This window comes from Lithobates pipiens, unplaced genomic scaffold (genome assembly GCF_037356315.1).
Source record: "Lithobates pipiens isolate NorthernLeopardFrog02 unplaced genomic scaffold, aLitPip1_a1.2 Scaffold_18, whole genome shotgun sequence".
Classification (NCBI taxonomy): domain Eukaryota; kingdom Metazoa; phylum Chordata; class Amphibia; order Anura; family Ranidae; genus Lithobates; species Lithobates pipiens.
The window spans coordinates 96,692,582-96,719,813 of NW_027507758.1; the positions used below are offsets into that span (position 1 = coordinate 96,692,582).

The 27,232-nt window shown below is 42.1% G+C and overlaps 1 protein-coding gene across 3 annotated transcripts; it reads left to right on the top strand.

The window, feature by feature from the left end:
• On the top strand, positions 1 to 26,168 carry SNRPB2 (small nuclear ribonucleoprotein polypeptide B2). Of its 3 annotated transcripts, none has more exons than XM_077485930.1 (7): positions 1 to 81; positions 3,148 to 3,232; positions 10,690 to 10,862; positions 14,410 to 14,550; positions 17,308 to 17,361; positions 21,114 to 21,202; positions 25,867 to 26,168. In XM_077485930.1, the coding sequence occupies exons 2-7, from the start codon at positions 3,169 to 3,171 to the stop codon at positions 26,024 to 26,026; spliced, it is 681 nt and encodes a 226-aa protein (XP_077342056.1). In that variant the 5' UTR covers positions 1 to 81; positions 3,148 to 3,168; the 3' UTR covers positions 26,027 to 26,168. The 3 variants fall into 3 exon arrangements, with proteins under 3 accessions (XP_077342056.1, XP_077342059.1, XP_077342058.1); XM_077485933.1 differs by lacking the exon at positions 1 to 81 and adding an exon at positions 86 to 106; XM_077485932.1 differs by lacking the exon at positions 1 to 81 and adding an exon at positions 199 to 223.
• Positions 26,169 to 27,232: the final 1,064 nt, after the last annotated feature.

Here is a 27,232-nt window from a genome sequence, read left to right on the forward strand (position 1 = left end):
GCCGCAGCTTGTGCAAATGACGGAAAGTTGGCGCATGACGTCAGCGCGTTGCCGTAAAGCGCCAGGAAGCGTGTGTACCCGGTGAGTAGAGGGAGATTTATATGTAGTATGTGCTGTTTATGTCCACGTTTATTGTGCGGGCGGGAGACGGTAGTGCACCGGGCTGAGGGTGGAAGCAAAGAACTTCTATCGGTGAATACGGACTAAAGAGAACCGGTCACCGGTATTCCACTCAGTCACGTTTTTCCCCGCTGTGTAGTACAGGAAGTAAACAGTGTGTGTTCATGAATGGACGGTACATCTCAGGGGATGGCTTGTGTAGTTTGTGAGGAGCCCAGAGCCCGGGATATCACCTACACCGATCATCAGAGTGCTGGGGGAGCAGCTGCTCGTGTATGGGGGGGGGGGGGGGACAATGACTGATTGGGGGGTGATGAGGATGGACATCTTGATTTGTACGATCTCCCCCAGGGCAACTTCACACTAATGTGATGCCAGACATCGCATGTAAGTTGCCCTGCATTGCTGTGTGCATCACATGCGATGTCTGGGCGATGCAAATTCAGCCGTACAAACTGGCAGAAATCTCATTGCATTCGCACCAAATGGTGCCGGACCTTTTGTGAGGTCCACGCTGGAATCGGATCGCATGGGTGTGAACAGCTATGCGATCTGATTTCACAGTTCGCTCTGCAAACCAATTTGGGGTTATCATTAAAGTCGAGGGCCAGCCTAAAATAAAAAAAGTTAATATTTTCAAAATATTTTTTTTAACTTACCTGAAACCGCTGTTGCTAGGCTTCCTAATCTGCCTCTTCCTATTCCGCAGCGCTTCCTTCTCTTTAGCGAGTGGCCCAGAAAAAAAATGGAGCCATTCACAAAGCGCAGTGTGACTCGCGCATGCTCAGTAGGAAACGGGCAGTGAAGCCGCAAGGCTCCACTGAATGTTTCTCTTCGTTAAGATGGAGGCGCCGGCAGCCGATCCAATGGCCGAATCGGCCTCGGGTGGCCGACATCACGGGCTTGCTGGACAGGTACGTGTCCTTATTAAAAGTCAGCAGCTACAGTGTTTGTAGCTGCTGACTTAAAAAAAATAATAAAAAAATTGCGGCCAGAACACCACTTTAACTTTACAGCGACACCCGCATCGGTTCGCATACGGCAGTGTGAGATGAGAATCGGGAACCCGCCCAGGAATCTCGCTGGTCCCCGCATAAAATGTGAATCGGGACTCGCTCCGCCATGCATACACTCTCCATTAGATTTATTTAGATGTAATGGGTGTACACACCGTCCGCTTTGTATCCAAGCCCTTGCACTTCATAGCTGGAAAGTAAGAAACGATTAAAAAAAATCCCATTTGCCACGGTGATTGATCACACCGGCACAAGTACAGTGAGGTGATGAGGTGACTGCACGGGTAGTCTATTGATTACTCCCTCCAGCTCCATGATGATAGGTCCATTCCTCTGTACGGATCTGGGGCTGGGGTGTAAGCAATGCATTGTACCCGCCGCAGCATATGGATCACTGTTGTAATGCTCTGCAGGACTTCAATGGAAACACTTGATAAATGCTATTTTTTGTTTCTTTTATTAATGTGGGTCGATTTTATTCTTTTTTTTTTTTTGGTCTATGCCTTTAATGTTGCAAAGACTATGAGAGGAATTTACTAAGACTGAAGCAAGTAGAATCTGGAGCAGTTGTGCATAGTAACCAAACAGCTTCTAGGTTCAAAGCCTAAAGTCATCCCCCAGGATAATTTTGTGACTGTTGGATCAAATAGAAAATCCCATGCTAAGACTGGCCATACAATATACGATTTTCTTGTACAAGTTTCCTTTTAGATTTACTAAAACCGTATAATACGAGGTCAGACCTAAACACTTTCAATTTGTATGCAGTCAGGCTGGCTCTAGCACTACATAGCTGAAGATAAATCGTGTCCCTTTTCACCTTAAAGTTGTTGTAACAAAAAAAAAAAAAAAAAAAATCCAGTTTCTTTAAGGCATGATCTATAGCAGTGATCATCAACCCTGTCCTCAGGGCCCACTAACAGGCCAGGTTTTATGTATTACCTTGGGGAGATGCAGACTAGAATAATGATATCACCAGTGATGTATTTCAGTTATCTTGCAAACCTGGCCTGTTAGTGGGCCCTGAGGACAGGGTTGATGACCACTGATCTATAGCGCAGTGCTTGTGCCATGTAATTTGCCCCCTTCTATGTTGTAATATACCTGGTTGATCCTGCCTGTTCCTGTGTCCTTAGTGTGCTGACCACAGTAATGGCTGCCGAGCCATGACCCCGTAGTCCGTTTACATGCCTCCCTTCAGCCCGCTCTCTGCTTTGAATCTCTCCCCCCCCCCCGCACATCAACGTGAGATCGGCTCTCCTCTCTGCCCCTCCTGCTACTATTCAGCTGCAATATGCAGCAAAAATACTTGTTTCCCCTCTAGATTATGCAGTTAGTAACTGTAGTGTTTTTTTTTTTTTTTTCTGCATAACTGTTAGTAACTGTATAATTCAGAGGGCACACCAGTAAAATTACAGTGTGACTTTACAAATTTTGCCATGGTTATGCAATGCCACAGCCCAGAGACTTCACTTTTGTTTATTTCCTGCTTGGGTCTTTAAATTACACTTTTTATTGGATATCCAGCAGCAGGGATCTCTCAGGATCCAGAGGAGGACTGACATCATCACAGTTGGGACTGTGGATGACTAGCGATCCTGGGCTTCATTCACACTGCTGATTCATTATCCTTAGCACCTAGAACTGGCAGTGTTGAGGGGGAACTCAGGTAAGTATATCTGGCTTGACAAGGTAAGGGAGGGGAAAAACATCTAGTGGGAAATTACCTGAAGAAGCTGATTGGTTGGTTGCCATGCACAGCTGATCCAAATTCTGTGTGCTCCAGTCTTAGTAAATTCCCCCTTTGTCTACCTTTAATGTCACAAAAGGGACTTCTGTTCGGATTCAGTGGGGGATCTGTTTGTATCCCCTGCTGATTGGAACATATGCTGTCCAAGTGAAAGATCCTAATAAAAAAAAAAAAGTATGTAAACTGCTGTTACGTTGTATTTGTTGTGTTGTGCATTTGCTTCCCTTTGTATTATAGTAATCACGCTATGTTTGTCTTCAGGTTTAAAAAGAATTGAAAAAAATGGATATCCGGCCGAATCATACTGTTTATATTAACAACTTAAATGACAAAGTTAAGAAGGACGGTAAGGAAAGGTCAAGCTTTACTGGAAAGGGGATGAGTAAATTGTAGATATTTTTCTTATGTTCAGGACTAAAATTAACTATATAAAATGTTTTAATTTTACTCTGCTAAATATGGACCTTTCAGATTCCCTATTTGTAGCCAGCAGGTGAACTCTAGACTAATTTTCCCAATGTTTCCTTTAAAGTGGAACGTTAATCAGAAAATGAAGTCTGCTAGATTAATTCATGCTTGCCCCTTTTGTAGGTATAGCTATGTAAACCATTCAAAGCAAGTGCCCTTTACTGTTTAAATTCCAGTAATACACTGTCTCGCCCTGCTCTGCACATGCTCAGTTGCTCTCCAGTTTTGGGCACTGTGCTAAACTTGTAGAAGCCGATCTGCTGACAGTCTAAAGGTTTACTGATGCTCAGGGCTTCAGCAAAATTACAGCCTCCAGAGAAGAAACAATAGCAATGCTGAAGACAATTTATAGCACACTAATTTTGGTAGCATGAATATTAATGTGAAATGTTTGTTCTTTGCTAAAGAACATTATTTGTATCAAGTTGTTATGGGCAAAGTTACGCTTGAAAGGATAAGTTCACGTTATGGGGAAAAATAATAAATGCACATATTTTTGCAGGATCAAAATGGGCATTTATTTTTCCCTGGAAACCATTGCACCCTGCACCCATGGTCAGTGGTGTAATGCCAGACTACTGCGAACAAGCCCTGCAACTTTCAGCCCTTACCTGCATCCGGTCTGGCTGTATACAAGCCGCAGAGCTTGTGAATGAACTATGAGGCTGCTCATTAGCAACTTTGCAGTCCATTCAGAACTACAAGCTGTCAGCCACAAAGGTTGAGGATATTTGTAGTTCAAGTCATTCACAAGAAACTGTTAATGAATGGCTCGTTATCTTTTCAAATAGGGACAGCGGTTGCCCAGTGGTGTTCCCAGCTCACTGTCATTTGGGTGGGGGGGGGGGGGGGGGTGGAGGGAGAGGCTGCAGCTACTGGAACATGTTACATGTTACAAAAGATGAACTTATCCTTTAACCACTTGCTTACTGGGCACTTAAACCCCCCTCAGTCCCAGACCAATTTTCAGCTTTCAGCGCTGATGCACTTTGAATGACAATTGCGCGGTCATACAACACTGTACCCAAATGAAATTTTTATCATTTTTTTCCCACAAATAGAGCTTTCTTTTGGTGGTATTTAGTTACAGCTCGGAGTTTTATTTTTTGCTAAACAAACAAAAAAAGATGCAAAAAAAAAAAAAAAATCATGTTTTAATAGTTTGTTATAAAATTTTGCAAACGGGTCATTTTTCTCCTTCATTGAAGTGCGCTGATTAGGCGGCACTGATAGGCTGCATTGGTGGGCACTGATGGGCTGCATTGGTGGGCACTGATGGGCTGCATTGGTGGGCACTGATGGGCTGCATTGGTGGGCACTGATGGGCTGCATTGGTGGGCACTGATGGGCTGCATTGGTGGGCACTGATGGGCTGCATTGGTGGGCACTGATGGGCTGCATTGGTGGGCACTGATGGGCTGCATTGGTGGGCACTGATGGGCTGCATTGGTGGGCACTGATGGGCTGCATTGGTGGGCACTGATGGGCTGCATTGGTGGGCACTGATGGGCTGCATTGGTGGGCACTGATGGGCTGCATTGGTGGGCACTGATGGGCTGCATTGGTGGGCACTGATGGGCTGCATTGGTGGGCACTGATGGGCTGCATTGGTGGGCACTGATGGGCTGCATTGGTGGGCACTGATGGGCTGCATTGGTGGGCACTGATGGGCTGCATTGGTGGGCACTGATGGGCTGCACTGGTGGGCACTGATGGGCTGCACTGGTGGGCACTGATAGGCACAGTTAAGGCGGCACTAATAGGCACAGATAAGGCGGCACTGATGGGCAAAGATGGGCACAGATAAGATGGCACGGATGGGTGGCACGGATAAGTGGCACGGATGGGTGGCACGGATGGGCACTGATAGGTACCACAGATAGATGGGACTGATGGGCACTGATAGGTGGCACTGCTGGGCACTGATGGGCGGCACTGCTGGGCACTGATGGGCGGCACTGCTGGGCAGTGATGGGCGGCACTGCTGGGCACTGATGGGCGGCACTGGGGTGCAGCACCTTTGAGGCAGATTTTGGGTGGCACTGTGGGTGGCACTGTGGGTGGCACTGCTGGGTGGCACTGTGGGTGGCACTGTGGGCACTGCTGGGTGGCACTGTGGGCACTATGGGCACTGCTGGGTGGCACTGACAGGGGGGCACTTACTTTATTTCAGGATGGCACTGCGGGTGGCAGGTGGGCACTGGCAGGGGGCAGGTGTCCGCTTAAATTTCTGGCCGTGATCGGGACTGATGTCCCGAACACGGCCGCCGGCGATCGGCTTTTTTTTTTTCTCCTCGCGCTGTCAGCGCGAGGGGGAATACTAGCCGATTACCGGCTCCGTTTTATCACATGATCAGCTGTCATTGGCTGACAGCTGATCACGTGATAAGGGGTCGGGATCGACCCCTTACACGGATCGGTGATCAGGCGAGTCTCACGGACTCGCCGATCACAGTGCGCCGCGCGCGCCCCTCAGGGGGCGCGCAGGCCGCTCGTATCCGGGATGACGTCAATAGACGTAGTCCCGGAAATGTGGGTCCGCGCTGTTGCCGTCATTTTGCAATAGCGCGGTACCCAAGTGGTTAAGCTGACTATAGACTGGTCATTTATCTATTTTATTTTTTTTCATCTGACGGGCTGAACGAAACCAAAAAAAAGTACACCAATTCCTCCACCCACACACGAGAGGTGGCTAGAGGAATCCACCCTCTGCTCAAACATTGTATTTGGGCATGTTTTGATCTAATGGTCGACTGCTGTTGAACAGAGACTGCTCTGTTCTAAATGATTAAAGTGATTGTAAAGTCTTGTTTTAAATAAATAAAACCAAACATGTTATACTTACCTGCTCTATACAGTTGGTTTTGCACAGAGCATCCCAGATCCTCCTCTTCTTGGGCCCTTCTTTGCTGCTTGTGTCCTCTCCCTCCTATCGAGTGCCCCCACAGTCAGCAGCTTCCTATGAGGGCACTGGAGCCGAGGTACAGCTCTGTGTGTCCATTCAGCCCCGTCCCTGCCCCCTCTCTCCCCTGATTGGCTGGCTGACTGACTTTGACAGCTGTAAGTGGCAATGGCACTGCTGCTGTGTCTCAGCCAATCAGCAGTGTCCCAGACAGCTTAGACATTTGTGGACATCGTTGGAGAGAGATGGGGCTCAGGTAAGTGATTAGGGGGTGCTGTGGGGGCTGCTACACACACAGAAGGTTTTTTATCTTAATGCATAGAATGCATTAAGATAAAAAAAAACCTTGTGCTTTTACAACTCCTTTAAACATAAACTATTATTTACCATGCTGAATGGCTGAAGTTCGCATTGCAAAAACAGCTAATTGAGTCTGAGGAGTGACTCAAACTCTCCCCTTCTTTCTGCCTTAAGCCTCCTACACACAGTAAAAATATCGGATGAATGATCGTCCGTCGTTAGTTTTTTTTCTTTTTTTCTTTTTTTTTTTTTCTTTTTCTTTTCTTGGGCTTATATATCAAAAACCAATAGGTTACTAAAGTTAACAAAATTCTAGTATGACAAAATACAACCTCGAAAGTAATGTATTGTATTTAATTTCCGAGCATGTGCAGTCTTTGTCGCACTATTTTTTTATTTTTTATTGGTACAAATACCATACCAATTACAAGAAAATTGTTTGTTCTGTTATCGCATAAGAAATTTTTGTGTTGGTCCCTTTTGATTATTTTCGCATGAACTGTCATGATCGGCTCTTGAAAGCTGTGCACTCAGATTATCAGATCAGATTATCAGACAATAGTTCCAAAAGTGGTCATTTTCATTTGTTTTTCTCACCGTGTGTACTAGGCATTATTTCACAAGTTTACAAGGCTAAACTTGACTGCTTTGTTGGGAAAAAAAGTCTGTTTACAAGTGACTAATGTTCTAATTACACACATGCTTGAATGAGTCAGTTATGTACTGTACGGTATGTCTATAAAGAGACTTTCAGTTAGACAGAGACAGTATGAGAGAAAGCAAACCTCTCTAAGCACCTTAATGGATTTACCAGTCTGATATTAACCACTTGACCACTGGGCACTTAAACACCCTTAATAACCAGACCAATTTTCAGCTTTCGGTGCTCTCACATTTTGAATGACAATTAGTCATGCAACGCTGTACCCATATGAAATTTTTGTCCTTTTTTTTTTTTTTTTTTTTTTTTTCACACAAATGGAGCTTTCTTTTGGTGGTATTTAATCACCGCTCGGTTTTTTATTTTTTGTGCTATAAAAGAAAAAATACAGAAAATTCTGTAAAAAAAATTAATTTTTCTTTGTTTCTGTTATAAAATTTAGCAGATTAGTAATTTTTTCTTCATAAATTTTGGCCAAAATTTATACTACTACATATCTTTGGTAAAAATAAGTACAAATTGGTGGATATTATTTGGTCTTTGTGAAAGTTATAGAGTCCACAAGCTATGGCGCCAATATCTGAAAATTGATCACACCTGAAGTACTGACGGCCTATTTGAATTCTTGAGACCCTAACATGCCAGAAAAGTACAAATACCCCCCAAATTACCCCTTTTTGGAAAGAAGACATTCCAAGGTATTTAATAAGAGGCATGATGAGTTTTTTTGAAGTTGTCATTTTTTCCCACAATTCTTTGCAAAATCAAGATTTTTTTTTTTTTACTTTTTTTTTTTTTTACTTTTTTTTTTTTTTTTCACTAAATTTTCATATTATCAGTTTATTTCTCACACGCAGCATATGCATACCACAAATTACACCCCAAAACACATTCTGCTATTACTCCCGAGTACGGCGATACCACATGTGTGAGACTTTTACACAGTGTGGCCACATACAGAGGCCCAACATGCATGGAGCGCCATCAGGCGTTCTGGAGCACCCAGGACAATTCTGACATTTCTCTCCTACATGTAAATATCATAACTTATTTGCTAGAAAATTACTTAGAATCCCAAAACATTATATATGTTTTTTTAGCAAACACCCTGGAGAATACAATGGTGGTCGTTGCAACTTTTTATCTCGCACGGTATTTGTGCAGCAATTTTTCGAATGCTTTAAAAAAAAAAAAAAAAAAAACCACAGTAAAGTTAGCCCAATTTTTGCATAATGTGAAAGATGAAGTTACGCTGAGTAAATCGATACCTAACATGTCACTCTTGAAAATTGCACACTCTCGTGGAATGGCGCCAAACGTCGCTACTTAAAAATCCCCAAAGGCGACAATTTAAATTTCTTTTAATGGTTATATGTTTTGAGTTACAGAGGAGGTCTAGGGCTAGAATTATTGCTCTCGCTCTAACGTTCGCAGCGATACCTCACATGTGTGGTTTGAACACTGTTTTCATATGTGGGCGGGACTTACGTATGCGTTCGCTTCTGCATGCAAGCACAAACATTTTTTTTTTTTTTTATTGTTCATTTTACTTTATTTTAGTTTGACATTTCTTTTCCCCAAAAATAATTTTTTTGATCACTTTTATTCCTATTACAAGGAATGTAAACATCCCTTGCAATAGGAATATGGCATGACAGGGCCTCTTTACAGTGAGATATGGGGTCAATAAGACCCCGCATCTCACCTCTAAGCTGGGAAGCCTGAAAAAATAAAAATAAATAAAAAAAAAGATTCTGGCTTTGATCGTATTGGTGAGTCGGTAGAAGCACCGGAGGGCGGCAGGAGGGGGGTTGTCTATGGCTGGGTATCTCAGAGTATGGTGTTGCAGAGCATTGCAGGGTATTAGTGGGTGTTGCAGAGCATTGCAGGGTATTGGCGGGTGTTGCAGGGCATTGCAGATTAATGGCAGGGAATTGAGGGGTTAATTTTCGGTGAACAGCGATGTGGGCACTGCAGATGCAGCCCACAGCACTGCTGACACCGATCTCTTCCCCCTCCGCTGTACCGATCGGTACAGAGAGGGGGAGGGAGGAACCGGCGTCATAACATGATGCCGGTTTATTTACAAGTGATCACTCCGTCATTTGACGGAGCGATCACATGGTAAACGTCCACGATGAGCGGCCATTTACCGTGATCCGTGATGCTCTCGAGTGCGCGCCCTAGGGCGGAATTCTGGGAGGACGTCATATGACCTCCTCCCAGAGTTAAACAACCGCCATGTAGCCGTCATTCGGCTATGGGCCGGTTGTTAAGTGGTTAAAGCAGAACTAAAGTTGCAAAACAGGCGGGTAATTTATTGCTGAAGAGACATTTAGTGTTTCTCTACTTACCTGCGTGTTCGCTGGTAAGTAGAATGTACACTGAGCTGTGCCTATATGCTGCAATGACTGCACTCCTGTGCATGAGTAAGAGTCACAGTGATCCTCCACGGCCAATCGTCATGGCAGAATACTTGCACCTGAAAGTAGCCAGGTAGAAGATGGTGAGGGACCAATTAAACTTTAGCTCCACTTTAATTGCTAAATTATTAAAAGACAGCCTGAAAGTAAACAGCCTTTACTATTGTTTCTCTTTAGCAAACCCATAATGCTCAGGGATATTGGTGTTATGGGTACACCTTGTATTCAATATCTACTTTTTTAGCACCAGCACCATGACAGCGCTGTTACAGCTCTCGGATGTTATTACTAATTAGAGGCCAGTAGGATGGCTGTCACAGTGAACATATGATCAGGTGCCCATGTGCCCAGGAAATATCTCTGACCTTAATAACCCTTTAAAATGCCATCAGGAGCTGGTGGTAAGGGGTAAATGGATGCCACCACATGTGATTTTGGTGAGAATAGACATTGGCTGGACATTTATAATGGAGAGCAGATATACTGATGTGTTCTCCACTATATACCACAGTATACCTTACAACTGTGTCCTGCATTTAACCCACAACAGAGAGAGCTAGGTGCTTCCTACCCGACTTTGACAGATGATGTGACAAGGCCCTCCTACATTTAGAGACCATACATAAATGCAGAATCCTTTTTTGTTTTATTCCTTTTTTCTTACTGATGCTTTATAAATAGTCCCCAGTGTTTTAGAAGGTTTTTGGAATACTGAGGAGAGAAGTAGGGTAAAGGCAAATGGCATAGTGAGATAAATATATGCAGTAGGGGTTCCTGTATTACTATATGAATATTACTAATTTAAAAACAAAACCCTATAGTCTTAAATTTGTATTGTTGGAATTTAATGCCATATGATTTTAGTATTTTTATATTTGCATGCACAACCTTTGAAATAAGACATTCTGTAATAAGGAGAGTATTTATCATCACAGTTTGGTATATGTTGATTAGTGTAAAATTATCTTTGGGGTAATTTGTTATGTAAATGACTGTCTGTCTTGTTTATCAGACCAGTTGTAATATTTTATTTATTTTTTTGTTTCTAGAACTGAAGAGATCTCTGTATGCACTCTTCTCCCAGTTTGGTCATGTAATGGACATTGTGGCTTTAAAAACAACGAAGATGAGGGGACAAGCCTTTGTAATATTTAAGGAGCTCAGTTCATCTACCAATGCTTTAAGACAACTACAAGGATTTCCATTTTTTGATAAACCAATGGTATGTCATATCTTAGCCACCATGATTTCTCACACCTGGTGGAAATTTCCCATTAGAAGAGGACATTTGGAGCTGATACTGTGCACTTGTTTTTTTAAGGTCCAATCTCCAGGGCTGTTCTCATCTTTAGGGATTGTGTATTTGAAAAAATGCAGCATGCTTGCAATTGCACTCATCTTGTGTTTGTGATCTTGCTGAGTTCCTCCAGAGCTGCTTCTGACCTTGTAGGCGGAGAAAAGGCGCTTTAATGCAGAAAAATGTCCTTGTGTACAATATTCTTAATTTCTTGGTTCTATCACTCATTTATGCTTGTCCTGAGTCAGAGAGTTCCTAGGTAAAGAAACACCATTTGGTATGAGATGGGTATTGTACATGTAGTTGGGATATTAAATATTCTTTGCTATATGCTTGCACAATTACTGAGTAGGGACCATCTACTGAGGTTCTGAGCCGCCCACCCTTGCTGACCTGCTGAAAGCACGTCTGGCTGTCATAATGAATCAGCAGTGTCAATATTTTGTGCAACTGACCCAAGAAAACATACAGATTGGGAGCTCTGACTCCAGATTGACATTCCTAATCTGCAAGATTTGTGTGGGCTAGTGACTCAAAGTATTGAAGCCACTGGAAAGCATGAGAGTTGGTCATTTTTTATTTTCAGAAGCAGGTCAACAATGTCAGGCATTGTATATCGCTCATTACAGCTTTACTTTAAAGAAGAAAGAAAGAACATAAACATATGAAATGTGCTGGGTTACAAATACTTAAGCGCAAAGCGGTAGTTTTCTTTACTAGAGGTGCACCAAAATGACAATTTTCGTACCGAAAGCATAAATTGCAAAAATGACAGTTTAAAAAAAATTATATATTTTTACATATAATTGTATTCAACGTTTTAATATCATGAAAAGCTTAAAAAAAAAAAAAAAAAAAAAATACTTCCATTTAAATTCTAAACTTCCATGCTCCCCTTCAGTTCCCCACTCACCAGATCCCTGCAGGAGTAAATCACATGCAGTGAGTGTAGTAGCTATCCTCGGGGCAATCAACTCCTCCTTAGCTCAGCACCTAATGGGGCATCCAGATCCTTGAGCCTCTCCGGGGGTAAGCCGCTCCCAAAAGATTTGATTGTAGTAGTTACCTCCTCCGTGGTAAACCACGGGTTATCCTCATGGACAAAAGAGATGGGTACTCGTAGTAGGTGGAGCTTGGTACGCACTCGCATCATTTCCGGTTGCAGAGCTCTGGTCAGTGGAATGCAAGCCAAGTTCAAAGCTCCTGTATTGCAATCAAGCTATGCTAGCTTGCATACTTGAATGTGTCAAGTGTTGTTTTTTAAACTTTTAAGTTTTAGTAAAATCATCCTGATTTACACTACTAGTACTCATCTCTTTTGTCCATGAGGGTAACCTGTGGTTTACCACAGAGGCGGTAACTACTACAATCTAATATATTGGGAATGGCTTACCCCTGGAGAGGCTCAAGGATGCCCCGTTAGGTGCTGAGCTAAGGAGGAGGTTATAGCCCTGAGGACTGCTACTACAATCTCTGCATGCGATATACTCCTGCAGGGTTCTGGTGAGTGGGGAACTGAAGGGGAGCACGGAAGTTGCCTAAATTGCTACATAGGCAGGAGTCACTTTTGGACCAGCACAAGTCACTTGAAGCCTTGCCATTTTTTGCACTACTAAAAGGCTGAACTTACAATCAATTTTATAATATATATTTTTTTTTTTCACAGAAAAATTCATTTTTAATAGACTGGGTTAATTCACTTATTTTTGTTCATTTAATGATTTGGATATAATTAACTCATGTTGCACATTTATGATATAGCTTTTGAGATGAATTGTTTAGGATGAAATTTGGTTATAATTGCTGATTGAGTGAGACACTAATCATTACATTAAGCACATTCACTTTCACATTGCAAGCTGATACACCAGTTTACAATTAGCACCACTATTAGGGCTTTATTTGTACAAAATTGCCTTTAAATACAGGGTGAGAACACCCGTCATGATATTTATTTTATTTTGAGCTTAACCACACTATTTAGCACTCACTACTTATCCTTAAGTGATTCACTGTGGAGGATTACCCTTCAGGTGACAGCAGTGTCTTTTTACCTATTTATTGTACATTCACCTGGAAAGAGTAACCCATTGCGGAGGAGCACTCTTCAGGTGATGGCCAGTGCCACCCACCCCTATATTCATATCATTTTTACTATTGGTACTCCAGTTAGAGCCCCTTGGGGGAGGCAGCAGCCCAGCCTACACCTAAACGTGAAATCTAACAAATATTATAAAGAGTAGATTATGATGAGCAAGGAGGAGGGAGGGGACTGTGCTAGGGAATTGGTTCTTCCATTTTGTTTGTTTTTTTCGAAAATTCAAAGGCACGTTTTAAATTGTGAAAAAAAAAGTTTTATAGGAGAAAAAAACATTTAGGGTCCTTTCACACGGGGCGGATCAGTTCTGATCCGCCCCGTGCATATCCGTTTGCTCAGCGGGGATCACTCCGCCGATCCCCGCTGAGCAGGGAGATGACAGCTCCGTCTCTGCACACTGCGCAGGGACGGACCTGTCACAGCGCCGCTCTCCCCTATGGGAGATCGGATGACGACGGACCGCAGTGCCCGTCGTCACCCGATCCGATCCGCAGACGGATGGAAAAATAGCTTTTTCCTCCGTTACACTTTTTCGGATCGGAGCGGGTCGGATGTCAGCGGACATGTCACCGCTGACATCCGACGCTCCATAGAGCTCTATGGAGCACCCGTTCAGGTCCGCCTGAAAAACTGACAGGCGGGCCTGAACGGGACGTCAGTGTGAAAGAGGCCTTAAACTACACCTTTTTTCTCTTCTTTTTTTTTTTTTTTTCTTCTTTTTTTTTTTTTCCATGAAATATTGGTGACCTGGTCACTCCAGTTTTGTAGATGGCAGCCAAAAGGTCCTGTTGGAAATCTCTTAGGCTATTTTCATAATGTATTCATAGCTGATACTGATTGTACTTTAAAGTGAGCCTGTCGGTCCTAAAATACATTCAAATTAATTTGTGCATCCACTGCCATCCTTGAATTGGACTTTTGGGGACAGGGGTTCCACAGGCAGAAATTGCTTTGCTGATTAAACGCTTTGTGATGGCATTTTTAGTTCACATGAAAAATGTCTCTTGATGTAAGCACATTGACTTTGCTGATAGCTGTGCAGCAAATGGCTACTAATTCAGAACTCTGTGTGTTCCTAGTTCTCAGGTTTGATATCAAACTGATAAATTAGTCACAGCAAATATGGCTGGTCACAAAACTGTAGCACAGGTATATTTATAGCTAGCTATTGGTGGAAACCTCCAAAATGCAGCATCCTTGCAGAGGGTACCAGTCAAAAAAAGTACAAACTTCTGCAGTTAATGTTAAGCTTGTGAAATTCTGAATCTTCCACTAGACCAGCTTTTATCATATAGGTGGTTATGTAAACACAACTTAGTCTAGCTACTGATATTGTGCATTTTCAATTAATAACTAAATTCTTACATCCTGCAGCGAATTCAGTATGCAAAGTCTGACTCTGATTTAGTATCCAAGATGCGTGGAACATTTGCAGATAAAGAGAAAAAGAAGGAAAAGAAAAAGAACAAACCCCAAGACCAGGCTGCAAATGCAGCAAATAAAAAACCTGTACAGGTGAGTCAATGCGTGCTGTAAAGGGATGCAGATTTTTGACATTTATTGGGGTATATTTTCCAAACTTGTTGCATTAACTGCAACACACAGTTTAGTTGCAAAATTTGACTGATTTACTAATTTATTGGTGACACCTTACAGAAAGCTGCTCTTCATAAAAAAAAAAAATAAAAAAATAAAAATAAAAAAAAAAGTTGCTGCAAAAGTGCAACAAGTAAAGTGTATTGTCACATAGATCATATAAGTTTTCGGCTGCTAATAAGGCTGTGCCATCCCATCCCTGAAGATTTAAGTCCATTATGACTTAAATCTTCAGCAACCAGCAAATATAGGTGCTGTATGTGTCTGAACAGAGAAGTAGAGGAGAGTTTTGACAGGGGTGGAAGAACATTTGGGAAGAGGAGCATTATGACAGCTTGGACCCGACAACTAGAGAAACAATTTAACAGCGGTGAAAATAACTGGAAAAAGAATTTGATCCCGGGCGACGCTCCCCGGGAGGGGAACGTTCTGATCCTGGGGAGACGCTCCCCGGGAGGGAAACGTTCTGATCTTGGGGAGACGCTCCCCGGGAGGGGAAGTTCTGATCCTGTGGAGACGCTCCCCGGGAGGGGAAGTTCTGATCCTGTGGAGACGCTCCCCGGGAGGGGAACGTTCTGATCCTGTGGAGACGCTCCCCGGGAGGGGAACGTTCTGATCCTGTGGAGACGCTCCCCGGGAGGGGAACGTTCTGATCCTGTGGAGACGCTCCCCGGGAGGGGAACGTTCTGATCCCGTGGAGACGCTCCCCGGGAGGGGAACGTTCTGATCCCGGGGCGACGCTCCCCGGGAGGGGAACGTTCTGATCTTGGGCCATTCTGACAGTGGATGTGTGGTTGAGAATGGAGTATTCTACCGGGGATTGGGGGTTTTGGGTCACAGCTGGGAGAGGAGCATTCTGACAGCATGGGGTGTCCACTTGGGATTTGCATTAGGATTATAAGTAAAAACCTGCTCAATACCATTTTTATTTATTTTTATTCGACAACATTTCAGTTGCAAATTGGATCTGCAGGTATTTGCAAAACAGTCGCAGTTGCTAAAAATCAACAGCTACAACGCAATTGCCATTTGGTTTTGCAACAGAAAAGTATATAAATTTTAGGATGCGACAACTATGGAAAAACAAAATGCATGTTTCCAGCCATTTTGTAATCTGTCTCTGACATGTAGAGTTTTTATTTCTACTGAGCTGCTGGGAATTATGATGTTTACAAGGATAAGGTTTTCTGTATGTTTTCATCTGCCTACATCCTCATTTGCTGTTCTCATCCTCCTGGTTTCTAGCAGATGAAAACATTGTCCCATCTGCTCTCAGCACAGGCAAGCCATTCAGTTCCCATCTGTGAGCTATTGTCCATTATAGTTCCAGATATGTGGCAACAGGCTGCTTTTTAAATGTCTGAATTGGAAATCATATTATTGTGTTTTAAAACATTGTAAAATGGACTAAAAATGTATACGAGGAATACACTATAATGTGAGCAAAAGTATTCTTTTTAGTTACCAGTTTGCTTCAAGTGATGTACCATGTAATGGCCCCTGTTTTGTATTGAATACAGGGTTACTAGATTGGTAAGCTACTGAACTATATGTGGGTGATTTTGTAAATAAAGGGTCTTGTGGATATAACTGCATATTCAGATATACTTCTAGATGCTGTTTTCTAAGTGTATTCTATGAAGGGTGCTTCAGCACCCTGAGATAAGTTAAGGGGTGTTTGGCTGATGTTCAGTTGATTTCAAGACTGGAGGCATTACCCCCATTAAGGCCCCTTTCACACTGGGGCTGTGCGGGCGTTGGCGGTGAAGCGCCGCTATTTTTAGTGGCGCTTTACCGTCGTTTTAGCGGCGGTATGCGGCCACTAACGGGGCGGTTTTAACCCCCGCTAGCAGTCGAAAAAGGGTTAAAACCACCCGCAAAGCGCCACTGCAGCGGCGCTTTGCCGGTGGTATAGCCGCGTTACCCTATTAATTTCAATGGGTAGGAGCGGTGAATACACCGCTCTTTCACCGCTGCAAAGATGCAGCTAGCTGGACTTTTTTCACCGTCCTGCCAGCGCACCACTCCAGTGTGAAAGCCATCCGGCTTTCACACTGGAGTGAAAGGGGCCGTTTTTTCCAGGCGCTATTTTTAGCACTATAGCACCTGAAAACCGCCTCGGTGTGAAAGGGGCCTTAGACAATGAAACTGACAATCTGGCTTTTTAATGTTGTATAGCAGTGGTCATCAACCCTGTCCTCAGGGCCCACTAACAGGCCAGGTTTGCAAGATAACTGAAATACATCACAAGTGATATCATTTGCTGCTCAGTGATTGCACTATTCTAGTCTGCATCTCCCCAAGGTAATACATAAAACGTGGCTTGTTAGTGGGCCCTGAGGACAGGGTTGATGACCACTGCTGTATAGGATATAGTAATTTCAAGTGTCAGACCCCAACGATAATTCAGCTACAACCCAGAGAACATCTTGACCTGTATAAGAAAATACCTGCAAATGGGCTTGTAGCGTGTTGGACATTTCACAGTACTGATCTCTATCCAGATATTTGGTTATCCTGAATCTTTTTATAATGACTATTATAACAAAAAGTGCTAAAATATTTTTCATCAACTGCTTGACATGGATATAAAAACCTGTACAAGGTCTGGGTTACCTATTAGTTATTTTTTATTGTTCTATGCTTTGGCGTGCTTATTGTTGATGTTCTTTACAGGTTCCAGGACAGGAAACGGACACTGCAGCGCCAGGATCAGCACAGAGCCAGCAGGTAATAAAGCACGTGTATGGCTTACACAAAGAAACGTGGTCTCTGTTATGCTTTTAGATAAAATTACTTGCTTTTGGGTTATGCTTGGAAAAGGCAATGCTTTCAGTGTAAAATTCAGGCAACTGCAGCGTTCAGTGACATTAGTCTATTAAAGAGCACTTACAGTGTAAAATAAAGTACCCATTAGTAGTTGGTCATCTATTTCCCAGGAGACAGGAAAACATTACCAATTCTTCATTTAGTATATCTCTGTCCATGCCATGTTTCCTGCTATAGAATGCTATTTTCGGCCTATATCTTGTGTGTCCTATATATATGATGGAATTTGTTTACAGTTTTTAAATCTATCCATAAAAACCTGAGGCTCCTTTTTTATCTTTGCTTGCTTATTATCTGATATTTGTTTTGAACTGGTTGTAAAGCCTAAACATTTTTTTACCTTAATGCATTCCTTCCAATAGGGTAAAAAATGTTTTAGGTGTCAGCAACCCCCCTCTCCCTTTTACTTACCTGAGCCCTCATTCCATCCAGCGCTGTGCACGTCTGCAGCTCTTCTCTTCCCTTGCGTCTTGGTCTCGCTGGCTTTGCTGGGGCATCAGGAGTTGTTGGCTCCCAGTGCTGTCAATCAAAGCCAGTGACGAGGGGGCGGGCCGAGTCCCCATTCCTGTGCCAATAGATGTAGCATCCAGGCTCAGGTATGAGTAGACACAAGTGCCTCCATGGGGCAGGTAAGTATAGACATGTTTGTTGTTTATTAATTTTCCTTTACAGTCACTTTAATGTTAACTGGTGCTGAGGAAGTAAATTTAATACCCAGACAATATCAGCCAACATCCTAGGTCAGTGAAAGTCCACACTTGATTAAGATAGGTACATCTAGACTGCGTGCTGCAGGGGACTCCGTCCACAGATTCCAGGTCTTTTGACATTTATTAGGACAGGCTTTGCCATTGTAAATTATTTTATATTTGGTGAGATCCACATTGATCAGGCAAAATACTTGTTGCCAGTGTTGGATGGTTGGATTTTTCCAGTTTAGTGTAGACTTCCTTACTTGTAAAAGTATTAAGCAAAACATAATGCGCTCTTGTTAGGGGTACAAAATACCTAAATACCTAAAAGACAGATTTCAGAGGTTCTAGGGCCAGTAGAACTCAGCGGGATTCCATTTTGGAGAGTAGCACATCCCAAAATCTGGTAGTACATGGGCAGGTTCACAACACATGGTATAAAGTAACATGAGATTCACCATATCGGTAGCACTGGGCATGAGGCCCATAAAAAGCAAACTTGTCTGAGGGGTAATGCAGGTGATTTTTACATTTTTAAGTGTTACTAAACCCACAACAGTAAAATTGGTCTGTATATGCAGTAAAGCATGCTTGTTATACTCACTGGAACCTAGGGGGTTAATCCTCTGCATTGTGTATAAATGCTGTTAGATCCTGTCTTTACTGATCCTCCCCTTCTTCCACAGTCCCCAACCAATCTCCTGCTAGTACAGAGCATTGGGGGCAAGCTGCACATGCTCAGTTTAGTGTGTATTGCGAAAGAGTTTTTTCTTCTTGGGAGAGGGCATGTGATCAGCACAGGGCCAATGGGCACTGTCCAGAGGGTCAGGGGTCATGCAGCCTCATAGGACAATCGGTGAGAATGAAAACTCCTCCTACAAGCTTCAACCTAGGCTCGGCTGAACACTGATACAAGTCACAAGACTGCTATATACTGCTGATGAGAAAGTATTTAGCAGTTTATATTTACCATTTCATTTCCATGTTCTGCGGAAGACCAGATAGTTATTTCAGGGTCCTGGGTTTAGTAACACTTTAAATTGCATGAGCCTTGTCCACTGTGCTAATGATATCCGAAACTTCCTCCCAATTTCCCTCATACACAGTGATAACATTTTCTGTGTCACATTGCAATTTAACATTGATAGGTAAACAAAAGCAACAGCATATCAGGTGATGCGGTAGCTTTCTTATTGTCATAGAGGCTGAGAAAAACTTCATCTTAAACAAATACCTTGTGATCCTGCCAGTATCCTGTGTGCAAGTAATTTTCCTCTTTTATTTCAAAGCAAACCCATAGTGCATTGACAGTCATACACAGTGTATTCACTATTTTGCACACTGCTGTAGGTACGGTGTGTCAAATGATTGCAGTCATCCCTGCCTACGGCCTGAAGACACTTCTTGGGTCTCCGTAGAGCAAAAAAAAAAACAGGCATCTGGTAAATTAGTGGAAGCCTCCCATTCCCCTCCTACAACCCTCTTTCCTCCAACCAGTAGAGCTGGGGAGACAGTGGGTTCCAGAAGTCACATTACTGCCAAACCATTGTGAAAAAAATTATTTTTACTTTTGTTTTTTATTAACCACTTGCCTACCCAGACCAATTCTAACATTTTGCTCCCACATGTAAAAATCATCATCTTTTTATTTATTTATTTTTGCTGGAAAATTACTCAAAACCCCCATACATTGTGTGTTTTTTTTGTTTTGTTGTTTTTTTAAGCAGAGACCCTAGGGCAGTGATGGCAAACCTTGGCACCCCAGATGTTTTGGAACTACATTTCCCATCATGCTCATGCACTCTGCAGTGTGGTTGAGCATCATGGGAAATGTAGTTCCAAAACATCTGGGGTGCCAAGGTTCGCCATCACTGCCCTAGGGAATAAAATGGTTGTCGTTGCAACTTTTTTTTTTTTTTATCTCGCACGATATTTGCACAGTCGTTTTTCAAATGCATTTTGTTTTGGAAAAAAAAGTTTACTTATTTTTTTTTTTTTTTTTATGCATCAAAGTTGGCTAATTTGTTTGCATAATGTATGATGATGATGTTGCACTGAGTAAATAGATACCCAACATGTCATGCTTTGAAATTGCATACACTCATGTAATGGCGCCCAACTTCAGTACTTAAAAATCCCCATAGGCAAAGATTACATTTTTTATTTTTTTACAGGTTACGTGTTTTATAGTTAAAGAGGAGGTTTGGTGCTAGAATTTATTGCTCTTTAAAACGAGACATGGTGTAAGTCCCCACATCTCGTCTCTAGGCTGTAAAGACTGGAAAAACAGTCATCACTTCCCAACTGAGGCAGAGACATTTTTTCAAATGCAGAGGCGGAGCGTGATGTTATAACATTGCACCCAGCCTCTGAAAAAGATCATGGAGACGTCCGGGGGCCATCTGGCCCGCTGGATATTCTATGGTAAACTTCCAGCATGGGCCAACTCCTTCTCCCTTTTGCCAGTTGTACGAGCGAGCCAGGAGAAGCACAAGAGAGTGGCGGGAGGGGGTGGTCGTCCCCTCCCGCTGCCTGTAAGAACGATCAAGTGGCTGAACAGCCAATATGATTGTTACGGTGCAGAGATTTGCCTTCTCTAAAAGAAGATATCTGAATGATGCCTGTAGCTGTAGGAGGAATTTTTACCTATTGCTGGTGTCGGTGGGAGGAATAGTGCCCCATTGTTGGTGTCAGTGGGAGGGTTAGAGCTTTATATCAGTGGGAACCCGTGCTAAATAAAGGCATGCAAAAGCCCATATTTGGACCCCAGGCTGCAGTTTGAAGATCTCTGATGTAAGCTGTCAGAAATGTGCTGCTGCAGCTAAATCTGAAATGATCTTTGGGCACTTCATGGACAAGGAAACTTAGCATTTTCAGTACAACAGGTAATATGTAGTACGAAATGTATACGTAATTGTGAACGATTATTGAATTTTATTTTTTTATTTTATTTTTTATTAGGTGCCTGACAACCCACCAAATTACATCTTATTCTTGAATAATTTACCTGAAGAAACCAATGAGATGATGTTGTCAATGTTGTTTAACCAGTGAGTATTGTCCATTTTATCTCACCATTGTGAAGTAGTGTTCTGTAGTTTCAGATACCTGCACTAAGGTGTTTCAAATCTCTTACTAGGATATTTTAAGTTAAAGAAACTTTTCACGTGAATTTACTCATTGTATTTCAGATGGTGGATAATTGCTTTTTATAGTCTATTTGTTTTGATGCATTGCCATGAGGATCTCTCTTCTCTTCTCCCTCCCATTTTAAATAAATTGAAATATTTTACTGAGTTGGGAAACTATGCATGCAGAAGCAATGACCAGCTTTCTGGTTTAAGATTATGGTTGGTGTGGGTCAGGCGTGCAGGCTTGCCGATTTTGTTAGAGAATAAAGTTTATTTGTTTTAAAAACCTAGAGAGAAATTCCATATGCCAACACACTTTCACAAACAAAATAGATGCACAGTGTAATATTAGGTAGTTGGTCTGCAAAGATGAATAACTTTGAGGGGTAACAAGTATGTGATTGCTCACAATCGTTAAACTTTGGAGGATTAGATTTCCTGACATCATTGTAAAGATGCATCATAAGAAATGGTTTGTTAAACATGACCTCCAGCCATTTGGGAGAAGGAAAGCACAGTAGTACTGTAAATGCATAAAGTATGTAAAGGTCTGTATTGGATAAACCATAAGGAAATGTTCTATAAATGTTTTAGCGTTAAACATATCAGTGCTGATAAACAGCAGATAGGTGGATATCTTTTACAGGACTATCAAAGGTTAGAATTTAAATTCCAGCATACAGAATACCAGTCAGTATATTGGCTAAATATGTTTTACTTAAAAGAGAAGTATGGACTTTGTTTAGTTTAGAACTCTACTTACATGGGTGGATGCAGCATTGAACGATCCTCTGCCGACTCTAAAGCCCCGTACACATGATACGAGAATCGGATGGAAAAATTTGTACGATGAGCTGTCTGCTGATTTTCAGATTGTTGGTATGGTGTTTTCGACAGCTGATTTTGCTTTATCGTCAGACAAAAGCTGGATATCTTTGTCGGCTGTGAATTCCATATCTGATTTTTGTTTTCATTAGTATGGATTTAGTACGAAAAAAATCCTAAGCGCAATGCTACGCATGCTCAAGCGAAAGAATGCATACAAAACTACTCAACACATTATGCCACTTCTGACGACGTATTCTGTCATGAAAATTTAAAATTTTCGTGTTGTGAGTAACCTTTTCACTTTTGACATGAGACTAGCATGCCACAAAAAATGGACGTTAGAAAATCTGATCGTGTTTACGAGGCTTTACATTCCTCAGTTCTCAGTGCTCCCTGAGCAGAGAGCTGGTGGCTGGAGCGCTGAGCTGTGGAGGAGGCAGGAGCGGCCAGCACAGCCTCTTAGCGGTTTGCTGAGAGGCTCAGCCGGGTGTTGGTCCAGGCATGTGGGCGGATCCCAACTCCATTGTCGTAATCTTGCTTGAGCCTGGACTGGCTCTCTGACGTCAGCGGGCTTCCGTCTGCTGTCTGCTGAAAATGGGTCACAGGAGTAAGAAGGAACTGCACTCCTGTGATCCAAAGGAGAAGTACAGCCAAACAAGCTTTGGCTTTACTTCTCCTCTTTTAAATATTACAATCATGGAAATGAGGAGGGGTGTAGAGAATGAAAATTAGAAACGTATTCTATTTTAAATTCCTGAAATAAAAACATCAGTAAATAGGGATGAAGTTTTCATCCTTGCACTTAATGGCATCTTGTCACAATGAGAGAAAAGGTAGGCTTTATAATTATATATGTTGTGTGGACTTTGAAGACTGGAATGTATTTCTAAAGTGTAACATTTAATGTGACCTGTCCGTAAAAATCTTCTTACCCTGTAAAGTGTTAGTATTGTGCATGATGATGCATTCAGGAGAATACAGTGTACATAGTAGTGCTCCACAGTTTGACCACATTGGCCGTTGAGCGATGTGTTGCCCCCTATTGCCTGCATGGGACTTTAAAGAATTCCTGCTTGCTCTACTAGCAAAATTTAACTTTTTATTATTATTTACACATGTATTGTACATTCACATCCATCCCTGCCCTCGAGGAGCTTACAATCTAAGGCCCCTAACTCACATATACATACTAGGGCCAATTTAAACAGGAGACAATTAACCCAACGCCGTACCTTTTTGGAATAAAACCTACGCAGGCACAAAAAGAACATGTAATCTCCAGGCAGGTAGTGTAGTTTGAGTTTGCATTCTGATAACTGCTTATCGCACAAATTGTACCAAAGAAGGCTTATCATCCATTCACACTGGAACTTTACAGCATTTTGCAGCTGTACTAAGATTCTCTTCAGCGCTATAAGCTGTGATGGAGTTGTAGTATACCTGCAGAATACTCCCAAATATCTTGCAGTGTATGCCTCCTGCCATTAGTGGTTAAAAGCTTTATCAATCGTTATATAAGTGGCCCCCAGATTTTTAGCTGCAAGAGTTAAACACATTTTGTAAAATTGTAAGAATTTTTTTTTTTTTTTTTTTTTTTTTTCCTACTGAGATCTGCACAATTCTTGCACTTGCTAATTGATTTCTCTAGAGAACAACCATAGTAATTCCTTGTCTGTGTGAGACTAACTGCAATCCATCGGAAGATCAATAGCCATCAGGTCTTTTCATGTTGATGCTGCTACTCTTACAAGCTTTGTGCATAGCACTTTTGGGTGTCCGAAGATAATACAAGGGGCGGCAAGATATTTAGGATTTCATATATTTTGTATGTGTATCTATAGGCATTTTTTTTTTCTAGTTTTGGATCAAGACCCAGTCATGTCTTACTGCTCTTCAAAGCTCTGTTAGGGAGATTTTCCCTCACTTCCTGTTGGTGACACCACTTTTCCATACTGGGAGTGAGTAATACCCTCCAGCAGTAATACAGACAGAAGTAAAATTAGGTTAAAAGAGAAGTATGAAAAAAAAAACATTTATACTCCCCTAGGGGGATGCAGCATTGATCTGATGCTGTTTCTGTCCCCCTCTGCCTCTGAAGTGTGAGAGATCAAACTATGCTGATCACTCAGTTCACCCCCTTTGCTCTGAGTTGGCTCAGTCACTGGCTCTCAACTATTCCCCACCTCCTCCCTAGCACCCATTTGAGCGCTGGGTTGTGGGGGGGAGGTGGTTAGGGGCTGGCTCAGTGTATCGGTGAGAGGCTGAGCCAGGTGCCGGTACAGGAATCTTTCCCGAGCTTTAGCCCACTGTTGGCTAAACGGGTCACAGGAGTGCAGTACAAACTCCTGTGACCTACAGAAGTATAGCTAAAATATCTTTGGCTATACTTCCCCTTTCAAGAAGGGAAATGCTAAAATTCCTAACAGCTTTTTTTTTTTTTTTTTTTTGTCCGTTTCCTTGCTGCACATTTTGCCCTCACTTCTAAACTGGTTTACAAAAAAAAAGTGTCACCAGGACGGGAAGGAAGGGAACATCTTTTTAATAGAGCCTCAGACAGCAGTAAAACCTGACAAGAGTTTTAATATTTCCCTATTCTATATACATTGTGTTCTTTGGAGTTCCTTTTTACTTTTACCCTCTCCAACCTGTTTAAATAGCTTTATGGTGATGTTAGTTTAAGGCACCGACTGTCATTTTTAAACATCTAGTAAGAAGGGAGTAAAAGCTGCAGATGAAAACTGGGTAGAAAAAGTTGAGTGATGCTTGTAATTACTAGTTTTTACTCTGCATCCATCTAATTCATTGCAGCTCCTTTTTTCTCTTCACTTTTCTATCCCAACAGGTATTAGCTGAATACAATGAGCTTATATATCCATGTCTGCACTCAGCACAACCTTAAAGTTGTATTAAACCCCAATACAAACATTTAATAAGTTGCAGCTTCCTTGGTGTGTGGTTGCTGTATTTGATTTCATCTTTTTAAAGCTTTTTTCCCCTTTTTTACCTGACCAATGAACACTTTCTAAACAGATACAGCAACAATTTGTTTCCCCCTTTGGGACAAAGGTTTTCTTCAAATAAAAGCTGACCATTGTAAGCTCCACGGTCAGTGGTATTTGGTTTATATCAATCCTCTACCATTTTATTAGATAGCTTGGTCTGTAAGGCTCCGTTCACATGCGGCATTTTGGCATCTTGGACAGAATCGCTGACACTTTGCCCATGATTTTAAATCACACTACATTTGCAAAAAGCTGGTTTGGGTGCCATTATTTTAATGGCACCTAAAACGCAGTGCAGTTTTGCCACAGTTATTGCAACGAATCCTAACGCACAAAGTTTGTTTCCCAAGAGAAGCTCCTGGTCTTCTTTGGTGACAAGGTGTGCTGGTTGCGCCTTGCCGTGTGATTTATTGACTGGCAAAAAAACTGTACCGTGTTTAGGGCGACATTGAAAATGAATGGCTCCCTAACATGCGTTTTTTAAAGTGTAGTGCGATTTGAGGTTGCCAACAGAATCGCATGATTTTGCTTAAGATCCCAAAATGCCATATGTGAATGGAGCCTTACTGCCCGGTTCACCAGGTGAAAATAAAGACAAAGGCAAAAATGCGAGTATCGTTTTGCAGTATTGCTCATTTAGAGTGTTTCCAGATGGTTCCTGTGCTAGAGAACTATTGTTTTAAATCAGAGAAGGGATCAGTGTTACTTTCTATTTTGTGATCTAGCAGCTGACTTTACTATCTTTTACTGCAGATTCCCTGGCTTCAAAGAGGTTCGCCTAGTTCCCGGAAGACATGATATTGCCTTTGTAGAGTTTGAGAATGAGAACCAGGCAGGCTCTGCTCGGGATGCACTTCAAGGTTTTAAGATTACGCCATCACATGCAATGAAGATCACATATGCTAAAAAGTGAAAACCGTTGCAATTTCTGGACTTTATTCATGGCTTTTAGTTCTTCAAGAATTCATATTTGCTGTTCAAACATTGAACTTCTATAGGTATTGGTTTATGTCAGATTGCCATTTTTGTACAAATAAATGTTTTTGTTTTTTTTACTCCATTTGCCTAAAGCTAAAATCTGGGACAACATTTTTTTTAGCTTCCAGAGCCACGTATCTATTCTTAATATTGGTGCCCTTTAACCACTTCAGCCCTGAAAAAATGTACCCTCTTCCTGACCAGAGAACTTTTTGCGATTCGGCACTGCGTCGCTTTAAGGGACAATTGCACGGTCGTGCAACGTGGCTCCCAAACAAAATTGACGTCTTTTTTTTCCCAAAAATAGAGATTTCTTTTGGTGGTATTTGATCACCCCTTTTATTTTTTGCACTATAAACAAAAAAAGTGACAATTTTGAAAAAAAAAACGCTTAATTTTTTACATTTTGCTATAATAAATATCCTCCAAAAATATATATAAAAAAATAATAATTTTTCCTCCGTTTAGGCCGATACGTATTCTACATATTTTTGGTAAAAAAAAAACATTGCAATAAGCGTTTCTCGATTGGTTTGTGCAAAAGTTATAGAATTTACAAAATAGAAGATAGTTTTATGCCATTTTTATTCTTTTTTTAACTAGTAATGGCGACGATATATAAAAAGACATTATGGCGGACACATCGGCCATTTTTGACAACTTTTCGGGACCATTGTATTTTATACAGCGATCAGTGCTATACAAACACACTGATTCCTGTGTAAATGACACTGGCAGTGAAGAGGTTAACCACTAGGAGGCAGTTAAGCGGTCAAGTGTCCTGGGGAGTGTTTCTAACTGGGGGGGCGTGGCTATGTGTGACATGTCACTGATCTCTGCTCCCGATCACAGGGAGCAGAGATCAGCGACAGTGTCACTAGGCAGAACGTAGAGGTGCTTGTTTACATTAGCATCTCCCCGTTCTGAACCTGGGTATCCCTGCGGCGATCGAGTCTACGGGACTGGCGATGCGACTCGTGGAGCTTGCCACGCGCCCGCAGGCCGCATCTTAAAGGGCAATGTACAGTACGAGCTCTTCTGTTGATGTATGTCAGCGTGAGGCGGTCGGCAAGCGGTTAAATATTTCGTCCAGATCTGTGCAGTATTTTACTTCTGTGCAGAAGTGTCCTGCAGTAGACCC

Excerpts from the sequence above, each read along its gene's own strand:
- SNRPB2 (XM_077485930.1), top strand. The coding sequence starts at position 3,169 with ATGGATATCCGGCCGAATCATACTGTTTATATTAACAACTTAAATGAC. Across the intron at positions 3,233-10,689 it reads TGACAAAGTTAAGAAGGACG|AACTGAAGAGATCTCTGTAT; the intron begins GTAAGGAAAGGT and ends TTTTGTTTCTAG. Across the intron at positions 21,203-25,866 it reads TTGTCAATGTTGTTTAACCA|ATTCCCTGGCTTCAAAGAGG; the intron begins GTGAGTATTGTC and ends CTTTTACTGCAG.